We start from the raw sequence: 19,105 nt of genomic DNA, 5'->3' as shown, positions 1-19,105 counted from the left end.
ACAGCAGTTTAATTGGATTTATGTAGCCATGGATAAAGTAAAATTAGAACTGGTTTATTCAGGGCAAGCAGGATGATGTCTGTATAGTCAACATGGTTTAATTAAGCAGGCGTAGAAAACGTGTGTCCTTGTATATTACAAATAAATATGCTAGTTATACTAGATTACCTACATTGTAGGCTTAATCTTCTACATGAATAAAATTTCTAGTTTACTTAATTTAGCACTATCTTAGTTTATATGAGAGACTTATATCTTAGTTAAATGAGAAAGAAGTTATGCATTCATCTGGAAAAGACCTGCTCATCCTTCAAGGACAAGTTTAAATGTCACTCCTATAATATCAGAGTATCTCCTTTCTCCCTGTTTCCAAATGATAATGACTTTGTGCACATATTGTTTTTACCCATTCATTCATTGCATCCATCCTCTGTGCTCCCATAATGCTACTCTATTTATTTAAAAGATATAATCTCTAACCCCAGAGTCCTTATAATCAATCCAGTGAAGGAGATGGAAAAGCAGACCAGTGATTATAACACAGCGAGACAAGTGTTGTGGTATGTGGATGGACAGGATTCTGTATATGGAGGTGGTATATCTGACTTAGATTGCAGAGGATGAAGGTGAAGAGAAGAAATCTCATGAAGGAGATACTCTTTACTCTGAGTCTTGCCCGGCTGTGTAGGATTATGTTAATAGTCCTACATTCCAGACATAGAGATGTGAGTTGGTGAGAAAACAGAGTTGTGAATCTGAAGGACAGCTAGGGGTTACCTGAAGTCATGAGTCCAGCTAAAGCACAAGGTTCTTATAAGAGAGGCAGGAAAGAAGGCTCAGATCCCCAAGACCTGGGGGATCAAGGAGTCTGTTTAGTCAAGGAGTTCGAATGTGATCCTGAAAACTGTGAATTTGAAGAAGGTTAATTCCTCATTTTAGAAAAAGATCTCTCTAGGAGACTTGTGGAGCACAGACTGAAAGAAAGCCAAATGGGTGAGTTTTGCAATAACGTAAGCAAAACGTGAGGCCCTGTAAGATGTCAGTGGCAGAGAACAGAAGGAAAAGAATGTCAAGAGCATTGGAGGAGGTTGAATTGACACAGCTTGGCAGCCAGTGGTGTGTGAGGCATAGGGAAGTGGAGTCTCCAATTACAGTGAGATTTCTGGCTTTTGGAATTTACTACTCAGTATTATAACTTGTTGTATATGTGGGATCTATTTCTCCAACTAGAGTGTAAAATCTGATGAAACTGTGCCTTCTGCTCTTTCAAAGTTTCACATCTAGCAGTAGCATGACCGGACTCACAAATGTGTGAAGAAATGGTGATATTAAAGCAGAGCCCTGGTGATGTAATAGTGTTACCAGGGCAATTACTCATTGGAGTTCTCAACTTGCAGAGTAACTGGGCAGCACACAGTGTACACTGGGAAATGGAAACAATACATGCTCAATCATTTACACTAATGTCCTGGAAATAGAGCAAAGGATAATTTAAAACAGCATCCACATTTTGAGTATTCTGCTCCCATTGCAGGTTACGTTATGAAAAAAATTTGAGAAGCCACAGAAGAAATAAACTATAATTCTGTTCCTTAGGTAGAAAGTCCTTTGCCGTTTATAACAAGCATGGCTGTGATTTGCAATTGACAGAACACATTCGTTCCTAGACTACAAACTCCATTGGAACGTGAATAAGTGTGCTGCTTTGCTATGTACCCTCAGCACCTGGCATTGAGTCCAACACATGGAAAATATTCAGTACATATCATTGAAAGGATGAAGACAAAATGGATATTCCCCACATTAAGCAAAAAATACAGATAGCACACTATTTATACTGTAACACTCTCACATTTTTTAAGAGGCCTCTTTTTTTTTTTTCATTCACCTGCTAAGAGCCCAGGAGCATTGCTGTTTCAGCATTTTTATGCATATGATATTTTGAGGTCTATGCCATCATGTTACTTACAATTCTGATTCAGATGCATTAGGAACCGTAGACAAAAGGGAATTCAGTCACAGCTGGACATGCAGTTAGTTATGGGTCATTGTTCAAGTTTAGGCTGAGACCTTACTATGTAGGTCAGGGTCTTAATACATAACACTTTGACAAACCTGTAATCTGGACTTGACACATACTTTTGAAGAAACAATTATAATTCTCTGAATATATATTGATTACTAATAAACTGTGAAGTTTCTAAAAGTTTAATGCATGTATTGTTTTTAGAAGAAAGCAGTCGCTGTTGTTCAGCCACTCAGTCATGTTCGACTCTGTGACCCCATGGACTGCAGCACACCAGGCCTCCCTGTCCATCACCATCCCCCAGAGCTTGCTCAAATTCATGTCCATTGAGTCGGTGATGCCATCCATCCATCTCATCCTCTGTCGTCCCCTTCCCCTCCTGCCCTCAGTCTTTCCCAGCATCAGGGTCTTTTCCAATGAGTCAGCTCTTCTCATCAGGCGGCCAAAGTATTGGAGCTTCAGCTTCAGCATCAGTCCTTCCAGTGAATCTTCGGGGTTGATCTCCTTTAGGATTGACTGGTTTGATCTCCTTAATGTCCAAGGACTATCAAGAGTCTTCTCTAGCACCACAGTTAGAAGGCATCAACTCTTCAGTGTTCAGCCTTTTTATTGTTCGCTCTTAATGACAAATACTAAGTGACCATTATGTTGCTCCTTGGTGACTGTGCCTCACAGTTCAGGGAGCATTATTAATCCTGAATTAAATTCTTATTTCAGAGACAAATTCTACTTCAGTAGCAGGGCTAGACTTCCAATTTCTCTTTCTATATATTTTGCATTATCAAGCCAAGATTATTCTATATGGACTTTTATTGGTTTCTTATACATGTATGTCAAACTTGCAATTAAAAAAAATATATTTCAGTCTCTACTGAGTAAAATCATTCAAACTTACTACACCCTTAAAAGCTCAATTAAAAAAATAAATTGGGCTCCAAGTATTTATCTTTTTATTTAAGAAATCACCAAAATAAAAGTCACTGGCAGAGAAGTTTGGCTCTACTCATTAGAAGTTTAATCATATCTAGTATTTGGAAAATCAAAGGAAGGAAAAAGTGATAAGTATATCATTACATCTAGTAAAATGATTGAGTTTGTTGCAGAATGGAAAATTTCTCATAACAATAAGACTAGTAAGTAGAATTTTAATACATATGAAACCATTTTAGATAGCTCAAACCCAGAAGTCAATTAGACATTAAATAGACCAATGATATTTACTGTCTAGAATGATTTGTGTTTAATTGCTAGTGCCTACATGTAGTTACTATAAATCTCTCATCCAAGACACATCATTGTACCTTTCCCCTTTGACACATGCAAAGAAATATTCCTGAATATTTTCTTGTATCATTTCTGTCAAAATGCAGCTGCTGATTGGAAACTGAGCTATAATAAATGGCACATATATTTGCTTCTTTAGATGTTGCTCCAAATTATTTCACATCTTAAAATGAATAGCTCTAGGGTTGCTTCTGAGCACAACAGAACTAGCTTTCCCAGAGGCATAATGTTTTCCCCTAGGATATATAACTTGGGCATATAGCCTCAGAACACACAGAGCATAGTGAACTGCACGGAGGAATATACTTGACTGGGTAGGAATTTAGTTGATTTTCATTTTTCTTCTTTTTTTCTGAGTAAAGGATTTTAGACTCTTTTTAAGCATTCCATAGAACAAAAGTTTCCCTCAGTAAATAAGAGGATAGAAGATAATGTCAGTCAGTTTAGCAGTGTAGACACTTGAAAAACCAGGTATATACACATCCATATTTTAAAATATGTGTGATTCTCATGCTGCAGTTTTAAAAAGTCTTTTTTTTTTGGTCAATTAATTTTTTTAAACTTGTGGCAAAATACGTATAACATAGAATTTACCACATTAACCATTTTTAACTCTGTAGTTCAGTTGTGTTAAATATACACACATTGTCAAACTCTTAAGCTTGCAAAGAAAAATCCTATATGCATTAAGCACCTATTTCTCATTCCCCTCACCCTCTAGTCCCTGGCAACTGCAATTCTGCCTTCTGTTGCTATTAATTTGACTGTGCTCAGTACTTCATATAATGGAATCATTCAGTATTTCTCTTCTTATGACTGGCTTATTTCACTTAGCATAATGTCCCAAGACTTACCTACATTGTAATATGTGAGAGAATTTCCTTAATTTTTAAGGCTGGATAGTATTCCATTATATGTGTATACCATATACATATTACACATATACATGTTATATGTGTTTATCCATTCATCTGTCAATGCTCATGGAGTGCTTCCACCTCTTGGCTATCATGAATACAACTGCTATGAACATGAGTCCACAAATATCTGTTTAAAACCCAGCTTCTAATAAATACTTTTGAGTATATTCCTAGAAGCAGAAATGCTGAGTATTATGGTAACTCTATTTTGAATTTTTTGAAGACCTACTGTACTATTTTTTTTTAGAGTGGCTACATCTTTTTACATTCCCATCAGAGTGCACAAGGGTTCTAATTTCTTCATATCTTACTAACACTTGTTATTTTCTGGCTTTATTTATTTGTTTGTTCATTTGTTTGTTTTGACAGTAGCCATCTTGTGAGTGTGAAGGAAACCTTTTTGAAGTTTCAAATCAAATCTGCTTTGCTATCTGCCCTTACACGTAATTTTTAAAATATGCTAACATATAAAATTAGTTTACGTATTTGTGGTTTAAATGAGATTAAACTACATTTTTTTAAACCTGTGAATCTATAAGTTATGAATACTGTTGAGAAAGAAGTCTAATAGATTCAAAAATTTTATAAAACTTCTTGAGAACAATAAACTCAAGTGACAGAAAACAGTGCTTTGTGGTAAAGCTGTTGCCACATGCCAGCTAACTAAACACATAAGCAAAATGCTTTTAGGAAGTAAATCAATTCTGGTTGCTTATTATCAACTACTAAATATTTAGAATAATGTCACTAATTTTTCCCACTCTTTCCCCCTCTGGAAAGCTGTCTCAACTTCGAAACTTGACCAAGCTTCTTTGTGAACCTGAAACTTTCAACTCAATAGAGGAGATGTGCCAGCTCTCCAGTATGGACTTTGGGAACCTGTGTGGAGAGAGTGCGTTTCACGTGCAGCTCCTGGAGGCAGCAGAGCTTGGCACCGAAATAGCCACCAGCTTACTGTATCACGACAGTGTTCTGTCTGAGAAACTGAGAGATTTGCTTTCTGGGGATCCAAGCAAAATTAATTTAGATATGGATTGGTGAGTTTTTCCATTGTCTTCTTCCTTGGCAAAACCTCTTCTCAAATAATTACTGATATTCCTAGTTCAATTTCTCTTCCTCTTCTGCTTTGTTTCAGGTTTCTAGAACAGGCATTGCAAATGAATTACTTGGAAAATATCACACGGTTAATGCCAACCATAGAAGCCATGCTGCATGTCAATAACAGTGCAGACACCTTTGAAAAACCAGGTGTTTCCCCATCCATATTTTAAATGCTGTCTTATTAGAATGTGTGTGATTCTCTTGCTACAGTTTAAGAAAGGCTATTTTAAAGTTCCTAATGAAACCTACTTTGCATCTGCCCTTATACATGAAACACCTGAAGCTTTCAAATATGGTCACTTGTCTAAAATAAACACAGAGCAAGCCAGCAGAGAATGAAATAGCGAAATTTTATTTCATAGCAAAATGTCTTCAAAAATTTAACTAGTTAGACCATTCACCTTTTATTTCTCTCGTATATTAAAGTGCATTAAATAGTAGGTTGCAGGAGCGAGGATGAGATTTATTTACTTCCGTGAGAATAATCTGATTTTAAAAATAAAGATGCACTGCTGTCTACAGAAATATTGATTCAGAACCTCCTATTAGTATTCTGAGCATGATGCATCATGCAATACATTTCTTCTTTGCATAATACCTCAATACTGAAAAGAAAGACATTCAGAATTTTGGACAACAGGCAGCCACAAAATTGGAAGGGCACTAAGTCCAAAAATAAAGAAAGTATATTTGCATGAGGGATATTTCATAAAGAAACTGAAAAGGCATTTACAAAATGGAGATCACAATCTCCTAAAATAAAGTAAAAATATCATTTGTTAGTCATCAAATGACCCAGATGTGAAATAATTATAATAACTCTTTTAGAAGAGTTTGAAGTTAAACACATTCTATTTGAAAATTGAAATAATGATTGTGAAAATCCTTTATAAAACACAAGGTGCTGGGCAAAGTTAAGAAAAAAATGCTCTGTGGCATTGGTTGAGATTTAACAAACCTTGTCCCAAGCTGACAATATTATGTGATCTGAGGTGAAAAAGCATCTTGAATTTGTGTGATGTTTTAAATCAAATAGAGAGATATATATTTAGCAAATTGTGTGATCAAAGTCCACAAGGAAACCATATTTTCTTTGAATCAACATTGCATTGTACACATTTAAGGAAAATTTATAATCCAGAGCAATCTGTTACCTTGGGTTAATGATATCATAACAAGAATAAGTCTAAATCAGATAGAAATAGATCCTAAAGACACAAAGTTTGCCAAAACTGAGAGACATCTGTTCCTGACACAAGGCATATATGTTGAATATATGTTTGAGTCCAGAAGGTTTCTTTATATTAGAATGACTGAAAAGAATTACATTGCAACCCACATGTGACTTTTGTTTTGTCTTATTCTCTTGCAGGCCAGTTAATAGAAATGTTTAAAAATGTTGATGAGCTGAAAGAAGAACTGAGGAGAGCAACAGGAGTGTCCAATCAGAGTATCGACAATTTGCTGGCCATTCCCATCCCGGACAACAGAGCCGAGGTGGGATGGAATATGTTTGTACTTACATTCAGGTTTTTAAAAGTTTAAATAGCATTTAGTATTTGTTGAGCACTTATCAGTAAAACCTGGAGAAACTGCATGCAAATCTGGTGAATTTTCCATGCAAATGATAAAATTAGAAGCCTAATTCTTAGGTGAAAATAGAAGGAAAAGTCCTGAAGCAAGAACATTACCACTGTCTGTTCCTTCCCCTCTACTTTTCCTTCCCCTTCCTTTGCCCTCTTTGTCTTCTCTTTACCTTCACCCCCAGATGCTTTTTTTAAATAAGTGGTGCCATCAGTAATTCTTTCGGTTCACTATCACAATCACATTAGCTGAGATCAGTTTTCACATTTTATTATGATGATATCAAAGCAAGTTTCAGTAATGTAATCAGGGGGAAAAAGGAAGACCATCTACAATTTGTTGAAACTAAAATAAAAATGAATACTCTTTTTTTTTTTAATCTCTGAGATAAGACTGAGTATATAAATAGATATGGTTGAGAAAACTCTGGGTAAGTTTGTAGGTGTACTAAACGTGTTTTGCTGTGAAAATGGGTAATGGCATTTCCTCATAGGCTGATAATGGGGTTTTCCATTTGAAATGTTTTATCTTTTATCCCTTTTCCAAGTTCATTGTCTGGAAGTGTCATAGAAATTTTCCAAAAGAACTGCAGAGCTTAAGACCTCATCCATTCAAAACTTACGTGTGACAGACTGTGTCATTTCTAAACACAACCCAGTTATTCTCCAATATGGGATAAAGTTTTTTAAAATCCCTTAAGGCTGACTTTGGAATATCTATGTTTCATTGTGTCATTTTAATTGGTTCCCCCAGACAAAAATTAAAACTGCTTTACCTTCACTTTTCTTCCTCTAGTTCTAACAATGAATATTTCTTTACCTTTGCCCCTTGATTTCACCTTTCACTCATAAGATCCTAAAAGATCTCATTTCAGCAATCACATTTTTGGCTTCTGAAGAACAGGTTCAGTTTAGTAAGTAAAAGCAGGTAGACAAGAGAGCATACATTCATATTACTTTAAAAAGGAAAGAGAGAAAAGTTTCTATATTCTTGAATTTCATAAACATTTTGTTTAGTGGAAATAGAAATGACTTCTTAACTTCCTGTAGTCACACGTCACTTTCCAAACAAGCTTTACTGTCCAGGATTCATATTATTGTGTGATTTTGGATTTTTTTTCTTCACCATTCACCTCTGGACCCCAGAGTTTACTGGGTAAGATTGTAACTTCAAATGATTATATAAATGAAATGCAATTTAAATAAAGTAAGAATAAAATTTTAAGGCAGCAAGAGTCTTAAACTAGTAATTTTCCCAAACTTAATCCAAACCAATTTTCTTTCTTGATACCGCTATTTACCCAGTCTTTCAAGCAAGAAATCTTGGACTCACTATGGATTTCTTCTGTCTTTTTTCCCATGATATTTCTTAAGCTTTCCAGTGAACTATGTACTCTTTAAGGACTTCCCTCATAGCTCAGTTGGTCAAGAATCTGCCTACATGTTCTGAGAGAACAGCATTGAAACAAGTATACTATCAAGGGTGAAACAGATCACCAGCCCAGGTTGGATGCATGAGACAAGTGCTCAGGGCTGGTGCACTGGGAAGACCCAGAGGAATGGGATGGAGAGGGAGGTGGGAGAGGGGTTCAGGATGGGGAACACATGTAAATCCATGGCTGATTCATGTCAATGTATGGCAAAAGCCACTACAGTATTGTAAAGTAATTAGCCTCCAACTAATAAAAATAAATGGAAAAAAAAAAGAATCTGTCTGCAATGCAAAAGACCCCGGTTCGATTCCTGGGTCGAGATGATCTGCTGGAGAAGGGAGAGGCTACCCACTCCAGTATTCTTGGGTTTCCCTTGTGGCTCAGCTGGTAAGGAATTGGTCTGCAATGCGGGAGACCTGGGTTCGATCCCTGGGTTGGGAAGGTCCCCTGGAGTAAGAAACAGCAATCCACTCCAGTATTCTTGCCTGGAAAATTCCATGGAGAGAGAAGCCTACGGGTTATCGTCCATGGAGTCACAAACAGTTGGACATGACTGAGTGACTGAACACACACATGGACTCTTATAGGACTATTAATAGCAATTAGTGTTTTAAACAAAAAAATGATTTGATTTTTAAGGCTAATTTGTCTTATTTTTAAATGAAGTCTAAAAGTATAAGAAAACTCCAAATGGACAGGTGGCTTGAAAGGATTCACAGCTGAAGTATTTTTCTTTTTCCAATTTGCAGATTATTTCTAGTGTTTTCTGGTTGCATTCTTGTGATGATAATATGACCAATCCCAAATTGGAAGATGCAATGAAGGAATTATGCATCAAGCCTCTTCCAGAGAGATCCCGTCTATCTTACCTCATTGGACTTACGTTTCTGCACTACTTAGACGTTTACAACTTCACATACAAGGCAAGTTACTGTGGATGAAATGTTTTTAAATTTATAGTTTAGTATAAAAGTATTTGATTAGACCTGTATGCTCTCTGATACTATAAGGAATGCAATCCATTTATGCAGCTTTTGGAATTAAAGCTTTTAGAGCTAAGTTGAATCTAATTTTAGAGCTAAGTGGAACCTTAGAGATCATATATTGCAAATTTACATGTTTAATAGATGAGGAAATTAATTTTATGGCCTTATTAACTCTCAATTTGTATATCCAAGACCAGGAATTAAATTTAATATACACTAGAGAATGAAATACAAATGTTACAATAACTTTTTTTAAGTGAATAAGCATTAATTTGATAGGATAAAAATAAAGATTAGAACTAAGTTTTTTTTTTTCAAGTGAAAGAATTGAGGGATTTTTTTTGTATTATAAAAAATTTTTTTTGTCTTAGATTTAGATAGAGGCTAGCATTATTTATCCAGTAGAACAAAAGAAATTGTCATTATTAGAGCTATAAAGTCAGCAGTAATTCCATCTTGCAATAAATAGATGCTTTATAAGTACTTAGTAAATAAAAAACTGATATAAAAATGTAAACATAAGAAAATTAAATACCTGTATTCACTCAAATCTCTACTAGCTCAAAATTATTTATTGCTATTAAAAACACTGAAAAAAATATTTTTCTCTTTAAAGTAAAAGAAAATCAGAAGCAACACAGCAGACTTGTGTTATTGAAACATTTTAGCAAAGGAGATGAAGACTTTGTAGGACTAGTTGTAAATAATCCCATTCCAGGTCATTGTCATCCTAGTTTATATTCTGCAGTGACCGCCTAACTGATCCCTTTGCCTCCGCACTTGTTCCCGCTGCTCCAGCCCCACCCTCCTACTCCCCAAGCAGCAGGAGCAGTTCTTTTAAAACTTGAATCAGATATGTCATTCCTCTGCTCAGCACCTTCCCGTGGCTCCTCGTTTTATCCCCGTAACCCGCGATTCCTGCAGGGGCCCCAGAGTCTGCACATCCTCTCCTTGTTTCTCAAATCCCATTTCCTATGTGGTACTCCCTGAGTCCAGGGCTGTTGCGTGGGACCATTCTAGGAGGTGTCCTTCCTGTGATTTCCAGAACTATGTGTCTTTATTCAACATCGACCTCAGTAAGGCACCATGAGAGTTCTGTTTAAAATGCAACCAGCCTCATCTACAGCACTCTCAAACCTCCTTTCCTTGTTCTGCTCATTTTCTATTCCACCTCCAGCATACTATGTATTCTGTTTAATATTCACTTTTGTTTATTTTCTGTCTGCCTCTTTTTGGCTATAAGCTCCATAAGGGCCTCTTTGTTCACTGAAATGTTTCAAATACCGAAAACAGTGCCTGGCCCGTAGAAGAACTTAGCAAATACCCATTAACTAAACAATAGTTATTTTACATAAACTATGACATATGGCTTTCCAGGTGGCACAGTGGTAAAGAATCCACCTGCCAATGCAGGAGAAGCAAAAAATGCAGTTTCTAACTCTGGGTCAGGAAGATATCCTGGAGTAGGAAATGACAACACATTCCAGTATTCTTGCCTGGAAAATTCCATGGCCAGAGGAGCCTGGTTTGCTACAGTCCAGGGGATCACAAAGAGTTGAATATGACTGAGCATGAACATGACTTAAAATGCAAAAAAACTGCAATTATTAATTTTTTCATCTAAAATTTTAATATTTATCTTACAATGTTTCTGCAGTGCACATATAAAACTATTTCTTATTGAGTATAGTAATTAAATATGTGCATTTGACAAGCAGAAGACCATTCCTAGTTCTTTCAGGAGCTGCAAATAAAAATAATGAAAAATTTCTCATCATTAGTCAATTTATTTCAAATCAATGTAGGAATGCCTAGAATTTTGGCAGAACTGGAAGAAAAAAAATGAATCTGATTGTCGTTAATAGCTGTGTTATAGAGACAGCTCTGTCTCTGTAACATTTCTTCAACAGAATCTTGTGCTCACAATAGTGGTCTTTGACCCCCTTGGACATGCTGACAGCTTTCTCTCTTCAGGAACTTCACAGATCTTTACCCCTCTACTATCTATGTCTCCTTATTCCTCCTATGGTTTGTTCATTCTCTGCTTTGTGGTGTCATCTTGGAAAGACTTCTTTTGATTTCTCAGCTAAACTCCCTACCTCCTCATATTACCCAGCCTTTTATTCATTGATTTGTCTCATATCTGTTCCTCCTATTAATACAAAACTCCCTGAGTGAAAGGGTGATACCAGTCTGGGCACTGCTATACCCATCACCTCCCCCAGTGCTGGGAACATAACAGGCACTCAATTAATGCTTGTTGAATAAATGAGTGAAAGAGAGAATAAAATGTACATTAAAAAAATAATTTCAGTGTTTTTTTCATGCAACAGAAATGCATTGTGGGATTATGGTTAAGCCTGATAAACCATGTGAGCTTTTTGACAGAGCTTTTCGATTTTAAGGAGCAATTGTGATTTTTGAATAATAGTGTACATGAAGAATTATGTAATTGACATTTGCCTTTGTGACTTTTAAAATCACTTATTTTGGGCAAATTTATTGAGGTATAATTTATATATTATAAAATTCACTCACTTTAAGGGTACAGTTTAATGGGTTTTTTTTAAAGCCAATTATAGAATTGTGAAACTGTTACCACAATATGATTTTATAATAATCCAAAACGCAATTTTCAACACAAAAAGAAGCTTTCTGTCCATTTACAGTCAATCTCATTCTGACCTCTAGCATAGGCACTGCCTAATCTATTTTATGTCTCCATAGATTTGTCATTTTTAGACATTTTATTTAAATTAAATCATACAATTTGTGGGTTTTGTATCTAGCTTTTTTCATTTAGTATAATGTTTTAAGTTTCATACATGTTGTAACATGTCAGTGTGTAATTTCTTTCTTTTGTCAAATAGTTTTCCAGTTTACAGATATACATTTTGTTTATCCATTCACTTGAATTGTTTCCACTTGTTGGCTATTCTAAATAATGCTGCCATAGACATTCCCATAAAATCTTTGTGTGGGTATATTTTTTAAATTTCTGTTGGGTAAATATCTAGGAATCAAATTGTTGGTTGTATGGTAAATTTGTGTTTATTTAGTAAGCTTCCAAAATATTTTCCAAAGTGACTGTACCTTTTGCTGTTTTCACCAACAGTGTGGGAGGGTTCCAGTTTCTCCACACAAAAAAAAATTTCTTTTCTTTTTTGTTCCTGTTAGGTGTTTTTCCCTAGGGAAAATCAAAAGCCAATAGAAAAGATGATAGAACTCTTCATAAGGCTAAAAGAGATCCTCAATCAGATGGCTTCTGGCACACGACCGCTGCTAGACAAAATGAGATCCCTGAAACAAATGCATCTGCCCAGAAGTTTTCCACTAACACAGGTAGAAAAGTCACCCAATAATGTTCTTGCTGATAAATTCCTTTTTTTCATCTTAGCTTTTGCTGCTGCTGCTGCTAAGTCACTTCAGTTGTGTCAGACTCTGTGTGACCCCATAGACAGCAGCCCACCAGGCTCCTCTGTCCCTGGGATTCTCCAGGCAAGAATACTGGAGTGGGTCTTAACTTTTGAGATTGGTTATAATACATTCAACTACAGATAGAGTACATTGTCCAAAGTCACTTACAGAAAACTCTTCTACTATGGCAAAAGCTTTTGCCACTTGAATTGGAGAAGTTTAGCATTCTGCATTTACATTTGGGATACTATTTTAAAGAAATTGTGGAACTGAAAGAATTCTCCAAACATTGTCAGGTTTTCGATATTGTTTTCAATAGCATTTATAGTTCATATAATGTTAATAAATCATATATTTTTATCTCACAGGCAATGTACAGAAACAACCGGATAAACACTCCCCAAGGATCATTTAGTACCATTTCCCAAGCACTGTGCTCCCAAGGAATTACCACTGAATATTTAGTTGCCTTGCTGCCCTCTTCTCAGAGGCAGAAAGGCAATCACACTAAGGACTTTTTAACTCATAAATTAAGTAAAGAGCAAATTGCTGCAAAGTATGGAATTCCCTTACATGCCAGTGAGTATATTTCAAAATCAGCATGATAATATCACCTCCTAACATTGTTTACTAAATCTTAGTCTTTTTTTTATTGGCTGTATACGCTCTGTTGTACAATATATCCTTGTATCTTATTTTATAATAGTTTGTGCCTCTTAGTATCCTACGCCATCTTGTCTCTTTCTCCACTGGTAACCACTATGTTTTCTATAGCTGTGAGTCTGTTTCTTTTTTGTTATATTCACTATTTTGTTGTGGTTTTTGGTTTTCACATATAAATGATATAAAGTATTTGTCTTTGTCTGACATTTCATTTAGCATAATGTCCTCCAAGTCCATCCATGTTATTGCAAATGGCAAAATTTTGTTCTTTTTTATGACTAAAATTCCATTGTGTATATATATAAACCACATCTTTATCCATTCATCTGTTGATGGACACTTAGGTTGCATCCATATCTTGGTAAATGTAAAAAATGTCTTTATGAACATTGGGGCACATGTATCTTTTTAAAGTAGTGCTTTGGTTATTTTGGGTATATACCCAGAAGTAGAAGTATTGAGTCATAGAATAGTTTTATTTTTAGTTTCTTGAGAAAAACTCCATAATGTTTTCCACAGTGGCTGTAACAATTTACATTCCCACCAATAGTGTGCCAGGGTTCCCTTTTCTCCACATCCTTGCCTTCATTTGTTATTTGTGTTCTTTTTGATGACAGCCATTATTACAGGTGTGAGGTGATACCTCATTGTAGTTTTGATTTGCATTTCCCTCCTAATTAGCAATGTTGAACATCATTTCATGTGCTTATTGGCCATCTGTATTTCCTCTTTGGAAAAATGACTATTCAGGTCTTCTCCCCATTTTTTTTTAAACGGTGCATTGTAATCTTAGCATTTTTATTTTCAATGAAGCATTAATTTTCCCAAAGAAAACATTCACATAGCATTTGCCACACATCAAGCATGATCTGCATATCAACTCATTCACTCTTCACAACAACCCTATGAGGTAGGTGCTACTATAGCTGCAAGTTAGCAAGAGAAATGAGGCACAAAGTAATTGAGTATCCTGGCCACAGTTGCCCAACGTGAAAGCATCAAAGCTATGATTTGAACCCAGGCAATCTGCCGCAAAATCTAGCTTCTTAACCACTACACCTTGCCAGTGAATGATACAATAACATGCCTTAAATCTGCTCAGTGTTTTTTCTTAACTTTATAGAATTAGAAATCTGTCTCACACATAAAAGAGTTTCATGACTGTAGCAGAACTACAAATGTTCAGTGGCACATCAAAGCTGTTTATTTGATCTATAAGCTTTGAGATGTGAAATATGATCAACTGAGCTCTTCCAAGCAATATGGGGTGTTTAGTAGAGCAATTGGATTGACACATTTCTACATCTTTTTATTCATCCAGCAAACATTTATTGGACAGCTCTTATGTATCTGGTGCAATAGCAGAATTTTGTATATTTTGTAAAATTAAGTGAAGAAGATCTGTTGGAAGACATTCTGAAATGTGGTTTTCAACCTTTCTAACTCCTCTTGGTAAAATGCCATCACTTATTATGCACTTTCTTGTTAGATTAAACTTACACCCAAAAAGGATGTGTTACTGCGGTTTCTTACTTTGATACCAGATGCCATGCATTTGTTGATGGCAAAGAACATACAAGACATGTATTTTGGGGTGTTGTAACAATAATTTTTGTCAATTTACCATAAATAAAGTTTAAATATATATATATTAAATGGTTTTATTGTGCTTTCTCTTTCCAGCACCGTTTTGCTTTTCCCTTTATAAGGACATCATTAATATGCCTGCTGGACCGGTGATTTGGGCTTTCTTGAAACCCATGTTGTTGGGAAGGATTTTGTATGCACCATACACCCCTGTCACAAAGGCAATAATGGAAAAGGTTTGACCATTAATACTCAAAGTTTCTAGCTTAAGTATTAAGGTGATTTTTAAAGTAGTCAGCTTCCAAATTTACTCTAGTTGGCTCTGATATTTTTCTAGCCTACATACTATTTACCTTTGGCTTTCTGAAACTCTTAACAATTCTCAACTTCTGCCCTGTATATGTGTAAAGATGTAGATTGGATAGTAGCTCCTTGAAGAGAAATGAACCATGTTGACACTTGAGAATGAGGTTAGTTGTAGCAGGACCTCAGACTTTTCAATTTATCACCCAAAGCAGGAAATTTTTCTACAGCTGGCATCTAACTTTCAAAGTGTGTAAAAATAATGGCACTAGAAAAAATAATATTGGGCAAATACAGCTAGTTTGAACAAAAGTAATTGCTAAGTTATAGCAATTTATATAGGCTTCATATTTGGTTGTACAATTTAACATCCTATAATTATATACAAGATAGATATTGAGAAAGACAGCATTATTAACAGTAACTATACTTATCAACTACCTAGTATAACCATAATAGCCTTTTTCTCTCATTCTTAAAGTTGACACTAGTGATTGGAATTATAAATGTGATACTTTTAAAATGATAAGAATGAAGGTGAAAAAATTATACTTTATCATTACTTGGTCATTAAACTATAGTTTATGTAAATATAAATTATTTTTAGGTCTATATAAAAATAGACATGAAGTCATCACTGATTTCTGGAATGATCTATGCTTTTACTATTTGTGTTTTAATATCCTATTTGCTTTATTGGCTGCACACTTCTCCATAATTTTTTACAAATGAAGTCATTAAATGCTTATTTTCTAAGGGTAGTTTTTTCTTTTTTCTCCTTGCTTGATCCTGCTCTTCCTTTCATGTAAACTAATGAATGTTAACTTTCAAAGATGTGGCTTTTGATAATTTATGTACATTCCTCTAATCTTTAATATATTATTATACTGGGTTCACTCATATGCAGAATGGTCATTGTTTGCATTTTTAAAATAAGGCTTCATTATAATACTTTTCTACATATTACTTTAGTCACACAACAATACCTTGTGGAAAGTCTTCCAATTCAATAGATACAGTTTATTCATTCTTTTTGAAGACTGAACATTTTTCATATTCAGTCAATTCTCAAATGTTGGGACATTCTTTTTGTTTCTAGTGTTTACTTTCGTTGTTGTTGTTCATGTAAATAATGTGCAACAAATACTTTGTGTATATGACTTTACACAGTGGTATTTTTATTTCACTGAGGTGAATATTCAAGATTGAGGAACTGAAGAATATTGTATTCTATTTTAATAACTGTCATCAGATTGCTTTCCAGAAAAAGCTATACACATCCTTTTCCACCAGCATTACATGAAAGCATCTGTCTTCTTACATCCTTGAACTAGAATGTTTCTCTAGTAGTAAAGTTAAATGTACCACTGGTAAAAGTGGGTAACTTGTGAGAATTCCAGAAGATGTGCTTTCCTTTCAGCTATGCATTTTCAGTGGACATGAAGTAAACCTTAAAATTTCCAGAATTTTTATTTGTAACCTTGACCCTATAAAAGCTGCCACTTAAAAAATTTTGATCATGTGGGAAATTTCTGACAATGTTTTACTAACTCTATTTTTTAGAACTGTTTCTTAGAGTTATATAACAAAATAACCTTGAGATACCTTTTAGAAATACAGGAAAAATACCAGTGGGCCAGATTTATTTCTGTTTCTTTGTCTTTTAGTCTAATGTAACCCTGAGGCAGTTGGCAGAATTAAGAGAAAAATCTCAAGAGTGGATGGATAAGTCACCGCTTTTCATGAATTCCTTCCAACTGTTAAACCAGACGATTCCAATGCTCCAGGTAGGAGACAGTTCTGTCATTACCCTCCTTACAGATTATAATTCTTTGAGATTTGAATCACCTTCATTAGGAGAATGGGCAGTTAGTAATGTAGAATCCGTATTCAACAGATTAAAATTGCCTCTCATCCAGAGAGCAGGTGTGAGACAGGATAACAGATCTGTCATTCGTGTTTGTAACCTTCCTCACCTCTTATACCACAGTTTCCCTGTATGTAATTCAGAGATAATCATTTTACAAATTAATTCTGACACATCCCTAGTGATGTAAATCTATTTTCCAAAGCTAAAATGCCATAAAATCTACTTAAAATATGTTATTTTATTTATTTAAATTATGTTTTGCTATTTTAACTGAACCAGAATTCCTGAAGTACTGATAATCTGAAGAAGAATGTTAAATTTGAGTTCTTTGGTTGAGATATCTGACAAATATTTGACAAAGCACCTCAAATCCAACACACACTAGTTGAAAAGTATCATCTCAATTCTCATAAAAGATGCAGAGTTCTCTGAGGGGGATGCAAGTCGTGTTGGGAATTATTCCAATCACCAAGAGAGCTATTGGCAGCTAAATATCAGTCTAGTGATAAAGAACCCACTTGCCAATGCAGGAGACATAAGAGATGTGGGGTCAATCCCTAGATTGGGAAGATACCCTGGAGGAGGGCATGGCAGCCCACTCCAGTATTCTTGCCTGGAGAATCCCATGTAGAGAGAAGCCTGGCAGGCTACAGTCTATAGGGTCGCAGAGACTCGGACATGATTGAAGCGACTTAGTATGTATGCACAAACATCAGGCAGCAGAGTTAGACCCATTATCAATGGGAGAAGAGAACATTTTCAGGAATGGTAACAACTTAGGAACTTCAAAATAGTATGGGTTGCATATTCAAAGAATTGATAGAGGCCCTTGGAAAATTGATTAAGCCCTAGAAGATTTTTGCAACAGCAACAAAAAAAATGCCCTTCTTTATAATCATGGCTCAAGAAGTTAAACATAGAACAAAGAATTTGTGTCATACAACTTTGGTAAAAAAGTTATACCCAAAAGATGTTTTACCCAGTCTTTGTTTTGACTAATAATTAGTCATAATTACAATTACAACCTAAATTTTATTAGAAATGTAGCACTAATTTCTAAATAGATATTTAGCACAAGTAATATAAATGAAGTGAAGTGAAAATCATTCAGTCGTGTCTGACTCTTTGCAACCCCTAGAATGGTCCATGGAATTCTCCAGGAATACTGGAGTAGGTAGCTGTTCCCTTTGCTAGGAGATCTTCTCAACCCAAGGACTGAACCCAGGTCTTCTGCATTGCTGAGCACCAAAGAATTGATGCTTTTGAACTATGGTGCTGGAGAAGACTCTTGAGAGTCCTTTGGACTGCAAGGAGATCCAGCCAGTCCATCCTAAAGGAAATCAGTCCTGGATGTTCATTGGAAGGACTGATGCTGAAGTTGAAACTCCAATACTTTGGCCACCTGATGCAAAGAACTGACTCATTTGAAAAGACCCTGATGCTGGGAAAGATTGAAGATGGGAAGAGAAGGGGGCGAAAGAGAATGAGATGGTTGGATGGCATCACCGACTCAATGGACATGAGTTTGAATAAACTTCAGAAGTTGGTGATGGACAGGGAGGCCTGGTGTGCTGCGGTCTGTGGGGTCACAAAGAGTTGAACATGACTGAGAGACTGAACTGAACTGAACTCTCGCATTGCAGGTAGATTCTTTACCAGCTGAGCCAGCAGGGATACCCACAAATACTGGAGTGGGTAGCCTATCCTTTCTCCAGTGGATCTTCCTGACCCAAGAATTAAACAAGGGTGTCCTGCATTGCAGGTGGATTCCTCACCAGCTGAGCTACCAGGGAAGCCCATAATTTAAAATAAACTTTTCATCAAATATCTTCCCCACAATTTTCTATTAAATGTAGTTCTGATTTTAAATATGTCCATTTTTAAAATATTCTACTTATCTCTGATCTTAAGAACAATATTATCTTGATTAAA

General features: G+C 35.6%; 1 protein-coding gene across 1 annotated transcript in view; it reads left to right on the top strand.

Moving 5' to 3' along the window:
• The window catches only part of ABCA12 (ATP binding cassette subfamily A member 12), a 188,299-nt gene that overhangs the window by 96,968 nt on the left and 72,226 nt on the right, over positions 1 to 19,105 (top strand). Inside the window, exons 12-19 of the mRNA XM_070458427.1 lie at positions 5,011 to 5,267; positions 5,366 to 5,478; positions 6,704 to 6,828; positions 9,097 to 9,270; positions 12,511 to 12,675; positions 13,119 to 13,329; positions 15,097 to 15,236; positions 16,971 to 17,090. Of these exons, the coding sequence (XP_070314528.1) occupies positions 5,011 to 5,267; positions 5,366 to 5,478; positions 6,704 to 6,828; positions 9,097 to 9,270; positions 12,511 to 12,675; positions 13,119 to 13,329; positions 15,097 to 15,236; positions 16,971 to 17,090 (1,305 nt within the window). The remainder of the gene's footprint in view (positions 1 to 5,010; positions 5,268 to 5,365; positions 5,479 to 6,703; positions 6,829 to 9,096; positions 9,271 to 12,510; positions 12,676 to 13,118; positions 13,330 to 15,096; positions 15,237 to 16,970; positions 17,091 to 19,105) is intronic.

This window comes from Odocoileus virginianus, chromosome 30 (assembly GCF_023699985.2).
Source record: "Odocoileus virginianus isolate 20LAN1187 ecotype Illinois chromosome 30, Ovbor_1.2, whole genome shotgun sequence".
Taxonomy (NCBI): Eukaryota; Metazoa; Chordata; class Mammalia; order Artiodactyla; family Cervidae; genus Odocoileus; species Odocoileus virginianus.
Note: the sequence above shows the minus strand (reverse complement) of the source record. Positions and strands in the feature narration are given on the sequence as shown.